Source organism: Ambystoma mexicanum, chromosome 4q (genome assembly GCF_040938575.1).
Source record: "Ambystoma mexicanum isolate Mex_15411 chromosome 4q, UKY_AmexF1_1, whole genome shotgun sequence".
NCBI lineage: Eukaryota > Metazoa > Chordata > Amphibia > Caudata > Ambystomatidae > Ambystoma > Ambystoma mexicanum.
The window spans coordinates 327,743,351-327,759,390 of NC_090928.1; the positions used below are offsets into that span (position 1 = coordinate 327,743,351).

Sequence of the window (16,040 nt, forward strand, 5' to 3'; positions counted from 1 at the left end):
CTGGCCAACATGCATGCCCACGCAGTCAGGGCCAAGGTAACGGCCATCGCATTCCAACGCCATGCCCCTTGGCAAGTCATAAGCATGGCGGCCACTTGGGCCTTTCCCTCGACTTTTTGCAAGCATTACTGTTTGGATGCCGGCTCTAGATCTGATGCGGCTTTCGGACAGGCAGTTCTCGGGAACCTATTTGCTTAAGCAGGGTCTCCTCTCCACCCTGGGGCTACAATCAGTTGTAATCGCCCATACAGTATGGCGGAAAGGGGACGGGACGTAAGAGTAATTATAAGTTATTCACTGTAGTGACTAACGTACTCTTAGTCCATAGTCCCCTTTCCTCCATACGTCCCACCATCCTCCCCCCCCCCCTAATAATACTGGTGTCATTAGGCAATGGTAAATCTATTGTCGATGCGTCAATGGGGACTGAGGTGGGGCGCCGGAGGGCGGACTCGGGCAGGGCATGCTCCCTGGGCCACGCCCCGTGCGCCTGTAAATTTAAAGGGGAAGGTTTTTCTGGTGGAAAAGGTTGTCTCCCGTCCCTTGGACGGGACGCCCATACAGTATGGAGGAAAGGGGACTATGGACTAGTGAGTAACTTATAATTAATTCAACAAGACCACTATGTGATAGATGAACTTCATTCAAAAAGCTCAATGAGTAACCATTATAACATTATAAACAACTCCATCTTTACTCTTCCTCTCTCCCTACAGGAATCTTTCGATACTTCAAAGACTCGATAGAAGGCTCACCACAGTGTCCTGTGTCTTATACAGAATTGTGTTTAGCGGAAGTGCGACTAATTAGCCCTGATGACCCCAATGTGTCGAAACATGTCGGCTTTCAGGCATTTAGAGTATGATGCAAATACTTTGCATTTCTGTTTGATACAATACCATGTACCCTTAGACAGGTTTAATATTTTGAGCTGGCATTTGCTTAAATTCAACAATTTGATGAGCAATGCATAAGGCTATATCGAGTCAATACAAGCCCTAATTTGCATTTTTCTTTTCTATATATTCAAGAGCTACATTGGTGTGTTTTGTGTGCAGATATTGTTTTTTACACTATCTGTATTGAGACAATGATATTGTTTCTGATCAATTATCTCAATTAAACTTGGATTGTTCACAGGCAATTTGGTGTTTAGCGATGCATTATTGAATCTCCTTTTGCAGTGAAGTATTGAGCGCGCCTGAGGAGAAAAACCCTGTATTTTTCATTCAAGTTAAGGGTGGGTAGGGGTTAATCACCTGTTCTACCTCAACCGCAGCTCAACAGACCCTTTTGAAACTTTCATTCATCCTATTTACCGTATGAGTGGTTAATTAGCGCCCTCAGCACCAGGTTCCCCAACTTGTATTTTCTTAGTTATCAAAGTAATTGGCACAAAGGGAGAAGGCAATGGATATTGGCTTGAGGTGTGGGCAAAGCTTGTAGAGTGCAGGAATGATTGCGATGGGAGAATATTAGCTTTGTTAGGAGGTCCAGTGCAGAGACAAGGTCAGCAAGGCAAGCATGCTAGCACTAAGAGAGGGGTCTGAAAGCACATTTTTCTTTTGATGGGTTGAATTTCAGAGGTGATCGAGGGCTGGGGATGGGAAGGTGTGAATGTGTGAGCAGGATAGTGTTGGTTAAATGGATTTTTAAGTGATCATGAGGTCCAAAAAAAAGCACTTAATTTAAAGTAGTTTTACAGGAAACCCTTGATAATTACCTGATGGACGGATTTAATCCATGGGTATAAAAGGGGCTGGGAAAAGTCAGTAGGTGTCGAACGCAAAGGAAGATGTGCTTCAATGCTCTGTGAAGGAAGGCGATTGGATGTCTGTGCAGACTCTGTGGGATTTCCAGTGTGTGGGAGAAACATTTGGGATCTTCAAGAGTGAGATTGGCTGACTGGAGTCACCCCGACAGACTACAGATTCTTTGGGGGAATTGGGTAGCCTGAAACCTGGGCCCTGCAGACATTTGTTTTATTTGTAATGTATATAGTGCTTTACGCTAAAGTGCTCAACAAAGCACACTTACAGTACAATAAAATGAAAACGTAAGCTATACAAAATTATAAAGTTTTCCATTAAGATTGAAGATCGTCCTATAGAGATGTCCGAAATAGAGAATAAGAAGTAACAGAACGATGAGAAGGAGGGAGAGAATACCAATAATATGGGGCAAGCAAAGAAAATAATGAAATTGTGACTGGGCACAGGTCGGTGGGGGGCTTATAATAGAAATTGAGACTGAGAGCATGAAGCACGAGGGGGAACATAAGAAAAAATAAGAGATGAAAGATACAAGGGCACAAGACCATAGAGATTTAAAACAATACAAAGAAAATCAAATTTAAAAACGAGTGAAAAGATAACCAGCCAAGAGATGAATAAAGAAATAGAATCGCAAGGAATAGAATCGCAAGGAGAAAGTACATATAAAAGATGAATAGAAGCATTAAAAACAGACTTTAATGGGGCCAAGCGAAAAGCAGGAAGACCAAAGAGTAATGCAGAACAGTAAAATAAGTGTGAAAAGATGAGTGAAGTGATCAAAAGTTTTGTTCCATTAAACGTTAGAAAAGGATGATGTTTATGAATATTCGAGGTGATAAAGGCAAGAATGTGATCTAGTCGAAATATAAGAGAAGATAAGTCACAATCAAAATGCAAACCAAAATTGTGAGCAGAGCTAGAAATAGGAAGAAGAGAAGGCGGAAAAGAGACAAAAGGGGAGGAGAAGGAATAGTATTTGCAGGAGAAAAAGAACTTTGGCTTTAGCTGCATTAAAAACAACTAAATGATCAGATATCCAAGTTTTGATAGTTGAAAGACATGAAGCGAGAGTATCATGAATAGAAGATGTGAAAGAAGACAAAGTTTGGAATCATCCGCGTAGAAGTGATGAGAGATACCATGAGATGATAGCCGCTAACGGAGATGTATAAAGAGGTTCCAGCCCACGTTACTGAAAGCGGTTAGATTAATAAGAACGAAACCAAGTTGAAATAGACCCAGAGAAACCAAAAGAAGAAAGAGAAGTTAGTATTAAAGTATGATCCACTGTGTCAAAAGCACCCAAAAGATCCAGTAGAATAAGAGTGATTAGAATAACTAGAATGTTGTGCTATGAGAAACCAGTGAAGTAAACAATACATGTAACAACCCAGGAAGGGCTGGATGGATGGATGAACTAGGTTGATGGTTGGATGGGTGAGGTATAGGCGCAGAGCGCAAGAATGAGACACAGCACATTTTGGCAGGAGAGAGGGGGGCACACAACAGCCAGGATATGAGGTTGAAATCTGCTGCATGACAATGATCCTCAGATGAGGGGTGGGGGAATACTCCTCTACCAACAAATCCAGTAGTTTCTTTGAGAGATAGTCCAAATTTACATAATCCTCTGCAGGTGGAGCAAATATTCCAAGGTTTAAACACCACATTTCCGCCAAGTTGAGTGCCTAGAAACCTGAAACCATGAGAACCTTGCGTAGTGGGTTTACTGCCAGGGCCATTCTGTACTAAGAACTGATTGTCTTGTAGGTCAAGGCTGGAATTTCACTAGAAAGATTTAGGGACTTTTCTGTTCACCAAAGGAATGTGGATGTTGTGTTTTAGAATAGGGCGAGCCTGGAGATCAAGAGAATTGATAAGTTTCACTTTTTGTTGGACTCTTGTTTTGTATTTGATTAAGCCATTTCCAAAGGGACACACTTGTTTAGAGAATTTTTTGGCATTTGTTACAGCCTAGATCATCATCAAGTGTAAGGATAGCGTCTTCAAAAACCCAACATTCTATCATACTTGCTTTTGGGCTTTTCATTTGACCTCAACTGTATGGCTCTGCGATGCCCCTCTTCTTGCAACCCTGGTACCAACCCATACTTATGCTTACATATGAAGTTAGTAAATAACAGTGCTCTGAAGTGGTTGGAAAGTGACATTTGTGCTATTGGAAACCGCGGAGGAAAACATATACATACAACTACATTGACTACATTAAAATGTTTCTCTTTTTAGTGATATCCATTTTTGCGAGATTTCTAGTCAGCCTAAACCTCTTCCCTTAATAATTCATCTCTTTAGTGGCTAAATTGCTAAAGTGCAGACTGGATGGCATGCAGGCAAATATTTCCTTCGATCAGACACCCTTTCTTTTTGCATTTTTGTTCCTTTTCCAAGTACCTGTTCTTGGGTGGCTGGAGAGGGTAAACGTTAAGAACATGGTTTTTATGGTGACTTGTAATTGCTTGCATGTAACGTTTCTTTAACATTATTATTTCTTTTCTTTGCAGTACTGAAAGTCGAATGTTTGTTCACTGATGAAGCATGCCGATATCTCGCTGTGCAGTTCCATCTTGAGTGTGCATACATATTTTTGTATTATTACAATTATAAAAAAGCAAAAGAGCATTTCAATGCAGCCAAAGAAATGACAAGCCTGCAGATTGAAATGACTGGTGAGTCTACTTCATTTAACTTTCTTTTAGCCTAGTTGTGCATTCGTCCTTGTTTTGTGTTTTTATTGTGTTACACATTTTCAAATCACCATTGAGTGCTTAAAAATGTAATCTTACTTACCCAAAGTAATGATGCGCTAGTGCCCTACTAGGGAGATCTGATGTGAGGTAAGTGGCCAGTGCACAAGCTAGTGCCACCAGGCTGAAGGAGAGGGCCTCTAATGAAGGCAATGGTCCCCTAGCAAACTATCTGCTTTGATGATCTCTGGCTATTTAAGCTTGTGCAGGAGGAAAAAGGGTCAATTTCACTCACAGCTTCCTGTTATACAGCTTGTCCACGTCTCCTTGACCATTGCCAAGTGTGTACACCTTACAGAGATATGCTTGTAATGCAGCCATTACAGGTGTTTAGAGCATTTATTCTAAGCTTGCTTATTGGGCGGAGTTGGAAGCTGTGACACAAAAAAGGAGGAAAATATTGTAGAGTTCTCGTTGTCTAAAAATAAACCTGCTCTGACATTATTCTACATCACTGATCCCCGCAGGATATGGGTTATGCACTTTTACAGTGGTGCCTATTGAATATTTAAAACAGTGGCCCATCAATACCCACTTGTTATGAGCAAGCCTGGTGCAACTGCTCCCCTCAAACTCTCTAAGAGCGGTTATGCAAGGGAAAGTGGGATTATTCCAACAAGAACAATTTGAAAAAGAAATGGAGCCCAGTGGCGTGTTACAGCCCAATTTTTCAAGAACATTGAGTATAAACCTATAGGATCTACACGCAATTGTGACAAACTCCCCGGATTATACCTTGAAGTGGATGACTGGGCAGTCAAAGGGCCAGATGCAACCACCTTCAGAATGTTGTAAGGCCTGGGAATGGTCCCCTGGATGACCCCACCATTCCACAATTGGGTGGCAGTGGTTGGCGCATGTATCATTGCTGCTGAGGTTCCTTTAAGGCAGCAGGGGAATGACATGGCCAACGAGAGTGTGCGCGAAGCAAACCTCAGTGGTCTCTTTAATAGCATCTCTGGTTGAGAAAAGGAGTTATTGTTTTGTTAGAAACAGAATGAATTGGTGATCCCACCATCCTTCAGCCAGATGAAAGAGCTGCTTAGTAGAGATGGAGCACAATGCCTGTTCACCTCTGTAAGTCCTATGCTGTAGTCAAGTTGGCAACCACACCTCAATGGCTCTGTGCTGCTAATGAGAACAATGATCTTCATGTAACTGTCGCTAATGAGAGCAATGCTGCACAGGGCTGCCTGATAAAGGCTGCCCCTGCAAGGTGACACTTTCTCCTCCCTCCTGCTCATTTTCAGGGTATGCCCCTTTACCCCCACTTCCCACTGCACGGACCCTACCGTGCCATTCTCCTTCCCATGCTTCCACTCCTTACCTTTTTGTCCCGGCTCCATTCTCAAGTGCAGTTACTGGCATGCTGGGCTGATGCACTGCATCTGCCTACGGGGAATGCGCTTTTGTGTTTCAAGCGAAGTCCCAGTGGTCTGGAGACCACAATCTGAGAAAACAGCTCAGATTGGTAAAGAAGACATGAACCGTAGGAAACAAAAATTGATACGCAGTTACAAAACATCATGTGGCCTGACTTCACGGAAGGGGATCAAAGGCTTATAATAGCTGGGAGAAATACAGTGTATATGAATGCTTGGAGATGGAGGAGGAACACTTTTGGAGATGATGGGGAAAGAGAAGTCTGAAGGTGGTGAGAGAAGGAGCAGAGTAGGTGGTGGTGAAAGGAAGAGATTAAGAGAAGGTGGTAACAGGAGGAGTTGATGTGGTGAGAGGAGGAGTTAGTGAAAGGTGAAGCTGAAGAGGAGGACTAGATGGTGATGGTGGAAGGGAAATGAAGAGCTGAAAAGGAGGCAGTGGTGATGGGGAGTCGAGCGGAGGTTGAAGGGGGAGTTATTGAGTATTTGAGAAAAGATTGGTGAAGAGAGAGAGGGAAGAATGGAAATGTCATGATTTTCCCTATACCCTGTATGCCAGAACTCTGCCTCCACCAAAAGGTGTTCTAAATGCCCACTCAGGGCTGTTGCAGGTTTTGCAGCAGAAAATTGGTCTTCACCTGACACAAGGTTCTGTAGAGAGTTGGATCTCTCGGCTTAGTGCAACAAAAAGCGCTACCCATGTGGCATACTATTGGAAAGCAATATTGTCATGGGTCTACCTCTACAACTTCAAGGGACTAATTTGTGTTATCCATTCGTATATGATAAAGATTACATGTTCTCAATGTCTCAACTACACAGTTTACGATTTAAACTAACAAATATTTCCATTTGCAATATAGTGGCTTTACTACTCATGAATAGATTCACTTTAGGAATGCATCTGTGTACTGTGAGGAACTTGAGGGCGTACTCACTTCTTTTTCCCCATTGTTCTCTGCTCAGGTGGGCACGTAAAGGTTATTACTTTTGTATCCCAACTCTGGGGGTGAATGTGCGAGGGAGGATCACCTGGGTAAAGGGAATTTGGTAGCTTGGGAACTTGGGAGAGGACGTCCTTGGGTGAGACATGGTATTCCCCCTTTCCCCAACCCTGGTGAATCCAGTGTCCCCCCTGCCTTTATGGGCTCTTGTCAGCCCTTGACCCTTTACTGTGATCAAAATGCACTAGGGCCCTTTTTCCATAAGACTGGGACGAGGAAGAAACAACTAGGAGTTATGCACACCTCTCAGCCTTTACACTACTTTAGTACTGAGACTAGGAAGAGAACTGTGGAGCAGCCCAACTGCAGTAGACGGGCATGTCCCATTTACCAATTTAACCAAGGTCGGGCAATTAACACAGAGGAATTACACCTGCAGCATGTTAACAATCTACAGGTGTATAAAGGTGGGAATCCAAGACTGGGTGGGGGAGCAGCTTTCGAAGGATGCGACATGCAGTGCCGGTGCGGGCTGGAGAGAAACCGGCTTGAGTAAAGTTGTGTGAAGCAGGAGTGCAGAGGAGACACCGGGGCCACGACTGGCCGTGAGAGGGTCCAGACTCCTGCCCTCCTTCCTCCCTGGAACCTGTGATAGATGCTGGGGAGCTCCGAAGACTCAAGTGCTGACACCCGACACAAGAGCGAAAGGGGCTCGGAGCAGCACTCGCCGCGCAAGAGCGAGGCTATGACCTGACCGAGACTGCGAGCGAGGCTTGCTGTTAGCTCTGCAAAAAGCACAAAGTAGTGAAGCGAGAAGCCTGAAGGAGGAGCAAACGCTGGCCGATGAGTGCAGAAAGGGAAACTCTCATAATGGGGCGCTCCAGGTCTTGTAAAACAAGTTATTTTGAACACAGAACAAACTGAATCTTGTTACACATATTATGAAAAGTCAAATGAAATGACTGAGCAAGTTATAAAGCAAGTTTGTTTATTTTATTTGTAATGCGTGCCAGACGCAAGGGTATCAGGGCGCAAGAAATACAAGACGACTTACAGCTTAGGTTACACAGTGGCATATATAGAAATACAGGTCAGGATATACAAATGCATTATGTACAAGAAGTGGTGAGTAAGTACAATGCTAGGAAAAACAATATTCAGCAAGAACATAATTTAACAAAGGCAATCTGGGATCTATTTACAGCGCAGGTGACAAGGGAGACAAGAGACGTGATTTTGAATGAGGCTAAAGCATTATTTGAATTCCGAACAAATTGAAAGATATGAAGTGTGTTTACAAAAGTCAAGGAAGTGTCTAGCCTTCTAAAAAAGTGGCAATGTAAAGGTTAAATTATCTCAATAGTGCTGTCAGGATTGGTGAGCCAGGGGACAGGTGAGGTTATATCAAACTCTGTAGAACTAAATGGAAAGGGTTAAAAAACTATCCATGACCTAAAAGGGCGTTTTACCTAAAACATAAAAGTAATCATGGATTAAAAATGACAAACTATTTTGAATCCCTCTTGAATCCGATCAGCCCGACACTAAAATGGAAAGTCATGTACAAAGAGCTAATTGGGGAGAAGGCTAGACTGACGGCAGGATCGACTAAGTAAGGAATATCTGTGACATGATCATAGCCATAAAGATGATTTACAAACATTTATACCAGTGACAAATGGAAAAGCATATGGAATCAACAGCAAGAGATGGTTCCCCTGTGGCAGCTCTTGTATTTTAATGGGGCACTGATTCTATGGACTTAGTGTAAGGTGCACCAGTATTTTGTTTTGTGGCCATTTAATGTTGTGCCCATAGGCAGATCTGCATTGCCATGGCCCATGCAATACATTAGCTGCTTGCTCCCTCTTTCCCAGGCCTTCCAGCATTGGTGATGTGACAAATTAACTTACGGGGCACCAGTGGTCCAGGGATGAATATCGGTTTCTAAACCATCAATCAGCCCCACACCTCTAGTACACCTGAAGGGATCCAAGCAGATTGGCAACACAAGCAAATTATAAACCTCCATGTCAAATTTTGGTAATGTGGACAGAACAGCAGGCTTATCTCCAAAAGGTTGTGGATCGTAGGTTATTTGCAACACAGTGAAAATACAATTATTAGCCAACGATAAAAGGGACTGTCCAGTCAAGGTTGTATAAAAATCTCTACTTTATTAGTATCACAACAGACAGTTCTAGCACACTACAAAATACAACCCATCCTGTAAAGCAATGCAGATGACCGACAGTTTCAAAGAAGGAAAATAGATGCATTCTGGATACTGATATGAGGGTAGTCTGTATAGTAATTAATCGCAATAGTTCAAGGATACTAGGGGCCTTTGGAGACAGACCAAGGGGCCAGAACCACAATGTACCTTGTGCTGCAGGGGTTCTTGGTGCTCAACGGGGTCGAGTCCGCTTTGTAGCTTCTGCAGGCGGTAGGCAGTTCGGTGAGCGAAGCTGGATGGACGGCTGCAGGCTGGCCTAAACGGCAGCTCAGAGTCAGGAATCGCTGTCTCAGTGCTGGTTCTGAAGCCCAGGTCAAGGCGTCTCGGACGCCTTTAGTGACTGCAGCGTAACAGTCAACGGTGCAGTCGGTTGCAGCTCGAGGGGCTCGACAGGTTTAAATGTCCTTTAAGGCGGGTGTCGGTAGATGCTTGTCGATGCACTCCTCCTAGCTTCTTCACTGGGCTTGTACTCCTTTAGGGCAGATTGCTCAAAGCTGAGGAGTGTTGCAGGCAGCTGCGTTGTCCTTGGTTTGGTTCAGAGACTCTCTGGCACTTCCTACCTAGTAAAATTGCTGCAGAGCCTCGCAGGGCATGCTGTGTGCTGCCTCGGTACAAGTTCTGGAGTTGCTGAAGGATCCTCTGGATTTAGTATCGCCCCCTGGGAGATGTTTAGGGGAGGGATCCCTAGATATCGGATTTCCTTCGGTGACCATCGGAGAGGATATTCGAACGTGGGTTGTTGACTTGCTACAGTAAGCGGAAATATCTCAGACTTGCGGTAGTTGATTGTGAACCCGGAAAAGGTGCCTATCCGAGTACCGTCTCTCAGTATGGGATCTAAATTTGTGGACTGGTTCCTAACATACAACAGCACGCCGTCTGCATATAGGGATATTATTTCAGGGTTATCTAGCAGTCGTATCCCCCTGTGGGCGTGCTTGCTCTGATTTCTGCCATCGGCTTGAAGACCATTGCAAAAAGGAGAGGGGAGAATGGGCAGCCCTGTCGGGTGCCCCTAATGAGTGCTAAGGGTGGTGAGGTCCGGGAGGTGACCAGTTCTCTCGCTGTGGGGCGAGTGTATAGTAGTTTAATGTATGTAAGCATGGCTGTCCCCACGCCCATCTTTCCCAGGACCTCCCACATGTACTACCAAGATACCATGTCGATTGCCTTTTGAGCGTCAAGTGTGACAGCCACTGCCTCTGTATTTTGGTCGATTCTTGACAGAACATTGAAAAGTCTTCTAATATTAAGAGATATCTATCTTCCAGGGACTAATCCTTCCTGGTCCTCGTGTATTAGGTGCGGCATGAGTGGGAGAAATCTGTCCGCTGTTATTTTGGCAAAGATGTTTGTATCCACGTTCATAAGTGATAGAGGTCTGTAAGACCCACATTCAGTATTGGGCTTGCCAGGTTTCAAGAGAACGGTGATGGTTGCCTCGCGTAGGGAAGGAGGGAGTATGGACTCTCAGAGATTCGGTCCAGACTTCCAGCAGCTGTGGTGCAAGAAGTGCCACATGTTCTTGGTAGAATTCTAGAGTGAGGCCGTCTGGGCCGGGGGCCTCGTCTTTCTTAAGTTCAGTTATGGCCTTCAGTATTTCATCTAAAGTGATGGGGTATCAAGGCTGTCTCTAGTTGCAGGGTTAATGGAGGTCATAGGGATGAGGTCGACTAGGGCATGTATGCCGTGTACGTCGTGTGGTTGGTCAAATGTGTACAATGCACTATAAAACTCGGAGTATTTGCTGGTCTGTCCAGTGCAGCGTGTCATGTTCGTCAGTGACGCACTAAATGGGGACCATCCTCCCTCCGTTCTCACCAGCCTAGCAAGCGTTCGACCAGGCCTTTCACCTTCACCATATTTATTTGCTGCCTGTGGGCGTGAGAAGTCGCGTATTTCACGCAGGCCATGTGATTCAAATACTTCCAGTTCCGCCCGTATCTGTTCCTGTCTATCTGGGGGTAGCTGCTGTCATGCATTCCTGCTCCAGCTCCTTGAGTTTTGCTTCAGAGCGGTTGAGATAATTTCTAATCGCCTTTAATATGCCCGCCTCCCTTGTATGTACACCTTGAAGGCCTCCCAGCGCACCCCCGCTGTCGTGTCGTGTTTGGTGTTGCATTCACAGAATGTCACAATATCAGAGCGGATCTAAGCCTTGAATACAATATCCATCAAGGCCTCTGATTTAAAGTGCCAGGCAGTGTGAGTGGGTGGAGGAGATCCCAGCACCACAGACGGCGTCACTGCGGCATGATCCGAGGGAGTATGTCTGTACCTTCAACCTTGCCCAGCAAATCACCCGATGTCAAAAACGGATCAATTCGGGATGAACTATCATGCACTGATGAATAGTATGTGTATCACCTCTCTTGAGCATGTTAGGTTCTCCAGGTGTCTCGCAAGCCCAGCGATGCCATGGGCTGATGAAGTCCTCTAGACGCCTGCGACAGGGCCCTTGGTGCTGAGCCTGTTCTGTTGAGGTCAGTATCTAGTATTCGATTCATGTCACCCTCCCACCCCCACCTCCCCCAAATGATCTGGACCCCTGAATATCCCATGAGTATGGAGACCACTTCATCATCGAATTTTGGGGCTATCAATATTGAGCCTGTACGTGTTCACTAGTAGGTATTCCCCACTTAAGATCATGCAGTTCAGGATGATCTATCTGCCTTCGGGGTCTATAACTCTTCTTCAGCGTGAATTTAATAGACTTATGAATTAGTGTCAATACGCCCCTTGAATGTGTCGTAAAAGTAGTGTAAAACTGGTTCAGTCCCCAGGAAAGTGCTAGGCCAGTCGCTATGCGCTTTGTAGTATGGGTTTCTTGTAAAAGGAGTATCTTCACACCATGTCTTTGTGCATACGCAATGATTCTGCGCCCTTTTGTAAAATTACCAATCCCACGTACATTCCAGGACATTAATTTAGCCGCCATTTCTCACTTCAGGGTATATCCCAGATTTTCCGCCTCTTTACACAAGAAATCGCGCTCAATGTAAACTCGTATTGCTTACCAAATGTGTGCATAGCCATGCCACCTCCGCCATTTTTAACATTACCATCCCCAACTGAAACCTCCCCCTCCCTCACTGCCCTTACACGCCAATCAGTGTAAATTCCTCCCCCCATGATTCTGGTACTGGTAGGCCTACCCCAACTTGGCCCACCCTCACAAAGGGTTGAACAGGGACCTATGTGTGTCAGAACTTCTATAACTATTGCAGCTGCAAGGGGGTAGGCTGCTGCCGTACGGCCAACTACCTAGGATACAACACCATAATTTGTGATATGCGGTGAGCGATTAAGATGAGCTTGTGCTACCATCAATTCATGACCAAAATAATAATGGAAACCTATTACAAAACATTTTGGGTGGGGTGTTCAGATCCACTTAGTCATTTTCACTTATGTCATCAGCGGGGTTGTTTAATGGAATTTGTGCCTCGATAAATTTAATCGCCTCGTCTGGGACAGTGAAAAAGTAGAGCTTGTCCCTGAAAGTAAATTTGAGGTATGCTGGGAATAGAATGGCGTATTGAATGTTACGTGCCCTCAGAATTTTTTTCACCCCAGGATTTGGGGCCTTTCCTGTTGTACAACAGTGGAGAAGTTGGGGAAAATTCTGATGATCTGGGAGCCCAGCTTTAGTTCTTTTTTTTCCCCGTGCTAGACAAAGTATATGATCCCTGTCACAGCAGTTTACGATTTTTGCAATTATGGGTCTAGGGAAGTCGCCGGGTTTGGGGTGCGGAGCCAGTGCGCGATGTGCTCGCTCAACCGTGAAGAAATAGATCAGGGTTGCCGAAGAGGTCCTTAAGCAGGTTCTCAGTGGCCAGCTCCATTTTCCCAGTGAGTGTACCCTCTGGCACCGCGACAATTCCAATGTTATTTCTGCGTGAACGGGATTCAAGAACATCACACTTCGCTTTGACAAATTTCATATCGCCAGTGAGGGAAGCTACTGTATCCTGAAGGGTATGTAGTCCGTCCTCATTGGCTCCGATCCTGGTCTCAGCCTCAATGATCCTGGCGCCCTCGTGAGCCAATTGCGATTTGAGTGATGCAACATTTGCATTAATGTCATCTAACCTTTCGTGAAAGGACGCAACATTTTTGGCCATGGACTCCATCATGCTGGTGAGATCAGGAGCCGGCGTGGTTCTGGGCGAGGCAGTGTTGTCATGGTTTACAGTGGATTTTCCCTGCTCGTGCCTAGGCGTCGCCATTGTGAATTTGTCCATGGTACCATTTTTTTTTCTTTCTTTTTTTTTTTTTTAGCACCCCGAGCCCCCCCTGGTCATTGTTAAACAGGTGACTGTCTCCTCTGCCCCACAGTGTAGGCTACTGTGTGCAAATCCTTAGGAGTTAAAGTTCTGCTGCGAGCCTGTTAGATGATTGTAGTGAGGGAGTCTGAGGACTATAGAGCCATGGGATGTGGACGGCACCACATGCTTTAATCTTTGAGTGTGCCAGGTGGCCTGTGGGTATGCACAGACAGGTTTAGGCGAGCAGAGATTCCCAAGGGGTCACCGTTGGACAAGAGTTTCAGGTTCGCTCGTGATGTATGACAGTCTTTAGCTGCGCCCAATCATGGATAAGGTTCCAGCGGCCCTGGGGGGTGAGCAGGCAACGGATCGCGCGGGCCACGGTGTTGCGCAAATGCTCCCAGTCCTCACAAGCTTTACATGAGGGTGCCCCAGGCCAGTAGCCTACCTTCACCTCACTTACTTGGTACAAGTAGGTCAGATTGCATGAAGCCGGTTCAGTTCGCAGTACTGCAGCAACGTTGACGTTGATGTTGGCCTTGATTGGTTTAGCGCTCCAGGCAGCACTAGGGAGCCTCACAACACCATCCACCCGCACAAGTGGCAGCACTGTAGGGATGGTCCAGGGCTCAGGCAGCGCTGCCTGCAAGTTGTAATGATCCACGATTTTACACTCTGTCAAGCCTTTTCTTCTGGTGCCTGTTAGGCAGAATTGCATGCAGTACCCTCTGGGACCACCACATACAATTAGGACAACAGGTGTAAGCAAAACCAACCTTTGGTATAAGTCTGTACTACACAGTTTTTGGTAGCGAGCTGAGCAGCCAGGTTTATCTCAAGAGGGAATGTGAGCAGTACAAGGATGTTACACAGAGGTCTTACAGTCACAGTGGTTCAAGTAGACACTTGTACTCAAGGTTTCTTGGTATTAATTTATTACACAGTCATTTAGAAAACATTCACTAGAAAGAGGTAACTTAATATTATACACAAACACACTTCAATACCAAACCAATAACTTTGAGTAAATTAGGCTCCACTGAAATAGGAGCAAAATGGCATTTCAGTTACTTTGAATGGGAGTAAAAAGGCACAAGTTAATAGAATAGATTGCAAATAGTTTCAGTTCACTAGAGGACTCGATTCAGTTCAATAGGCCTAAGCCAAAGTCAATGGGCTAGTGTTTTGGATAGGAAAGAGCAGTTCTTGTAGTAAACGATAAAGTCTTTGCCAATGTTCTCAGAAGTAGTTTGTACGAAAAAGAATCATATGTTGGGTCCCAAGCTGATTAGGCCTGTACGTTGGGAAAGTTTCACGAACTTTCCCCGTGAGAGGTAAGTTCTCTCAATCGGGTCGGTACAGTACCTTAGTATGAAGAAAAAGATGCAGCTGAAGACGTTGGTTCCTGCCAGTTCCTGCAGATCTCACTGTTCCTGAGCCTCAGTCGTGGGGACAAGAGGGAGGATGTCGGGGGACTCCTGCACAGGGACAAGTCAAAGAAGCTGGCAAAATGGAAGATCTTTGGTTCGAGTAGCTGTCGTCAAGCACACAAGCTGGTGTCCTTCCCCCTGGTTAAACCTATCAAGCTCTGAGGAATGGTATCCATGTGGCTTAGGGGTTGATTGGTCCCACCAACTCAAAGGAAGACGTCCTTGAAGGGGCTTCTCTGTCAAGATGAACTTGGCGATTCGGACCTGCAGCAGATCTTCACCGGGCAAACCAACGGTCCAGGAGTTGCAGCAGCCGTCCTCTTCCAGCTCGTCTTCGGTTCTTTCGTTCCAGTGGTCGACTCTGCTTTCCATTCCAAGAGACTCTGCTTTCCACTCCAAGAGACTCGCCTTTTAAACAGTTTTCTCCCTTTCATTCCCGCCTAGCTGTCACTCACCCAGCAGGGTGGCTGTCCTTGCTTGGCAGTCAGCCAGACAATCGCACCAGCGTGCATTTGGGTCTCCTAGGAGACTAAGCACAGGGAGTTTTGGGCACCTCCCTCACTTCCTGCCCACCCCAGACACTCAGGCGCCAGAGGCAGTCTTCAGTCCTGAAGCCCGCCAAAGGCGTATGAACAAATGGACCAAACCTGGTTTGGCACGCAGAGACACACTCTAGAAGGACCTTTCCAAAAAGAAACGCTGAATAAAGGCCAGGCCCTGTTTAAACAAAGCGGCTTAAGGCACCATCTTGAAAAACATGGCTCCTGTGATTTTTAGCTAACAGTATTTGCGGTCGGGAAAGTTTGTTGTAAAACCACTGCCACCAGCCATTTCGATAGGAAAGGGTAGCATTAGACACAGGGGATATTAGGTAACCCCTCCAGCAATCTATAGGAAGATAGTGTGTGCTGGGTCTAGGAATTTAACAAGACTAGTAAAGTCAATTCAACCTTATATTCTCAGGGAAACAGTAGTTTATCCAAGAGAAGGTATTTAAACCTTGTGGAAGTCTAAAAAGACACCCCTGTGTTTCTGCACTGAAGGTGCTGTCTAACACACATGAAAAGATGCCTATGGAGTTATCTTAAAACTCCATAATCAAAGAACACGAGTAAAACACATCAAAATACATGAGTGGGGACAAAAAGGCTCACACACTTTCCAGGTAAAAAAAATCAAGTCCTCAAAATCCAGCAAAGTTGCTGGGGGTCTCTAAGGTGAAGGGAATTGGCACATTTAT

The 16,040-nt window shown here is 45.3% G+C and overlaps 1 protein-coding gene across 1 annotated transcript in view; it reads left to right on the plus strand.

Moving 5' to 3' along the window:
• TTC27 (tetratricopeptide repeat domain 27) overlaps nucleotides 1-16,040 on the plus strand; it is a 1,783,878-nt gene that overhangs the window by 549,729 nt on the left and 1,218,109 nt on the right. Inside the window, exon 6 of the mRNA XM_069607906.1 lies at nucleotides 4,298-4,462. Coding sequence (XP_069464007.1) covers nucleotides 4,298-4,462 — 165 coding nt within the window. The remainder of the gene's footprint in view (nucleotides 1-4,297; nucleotides 4,463-16,040) is intronic.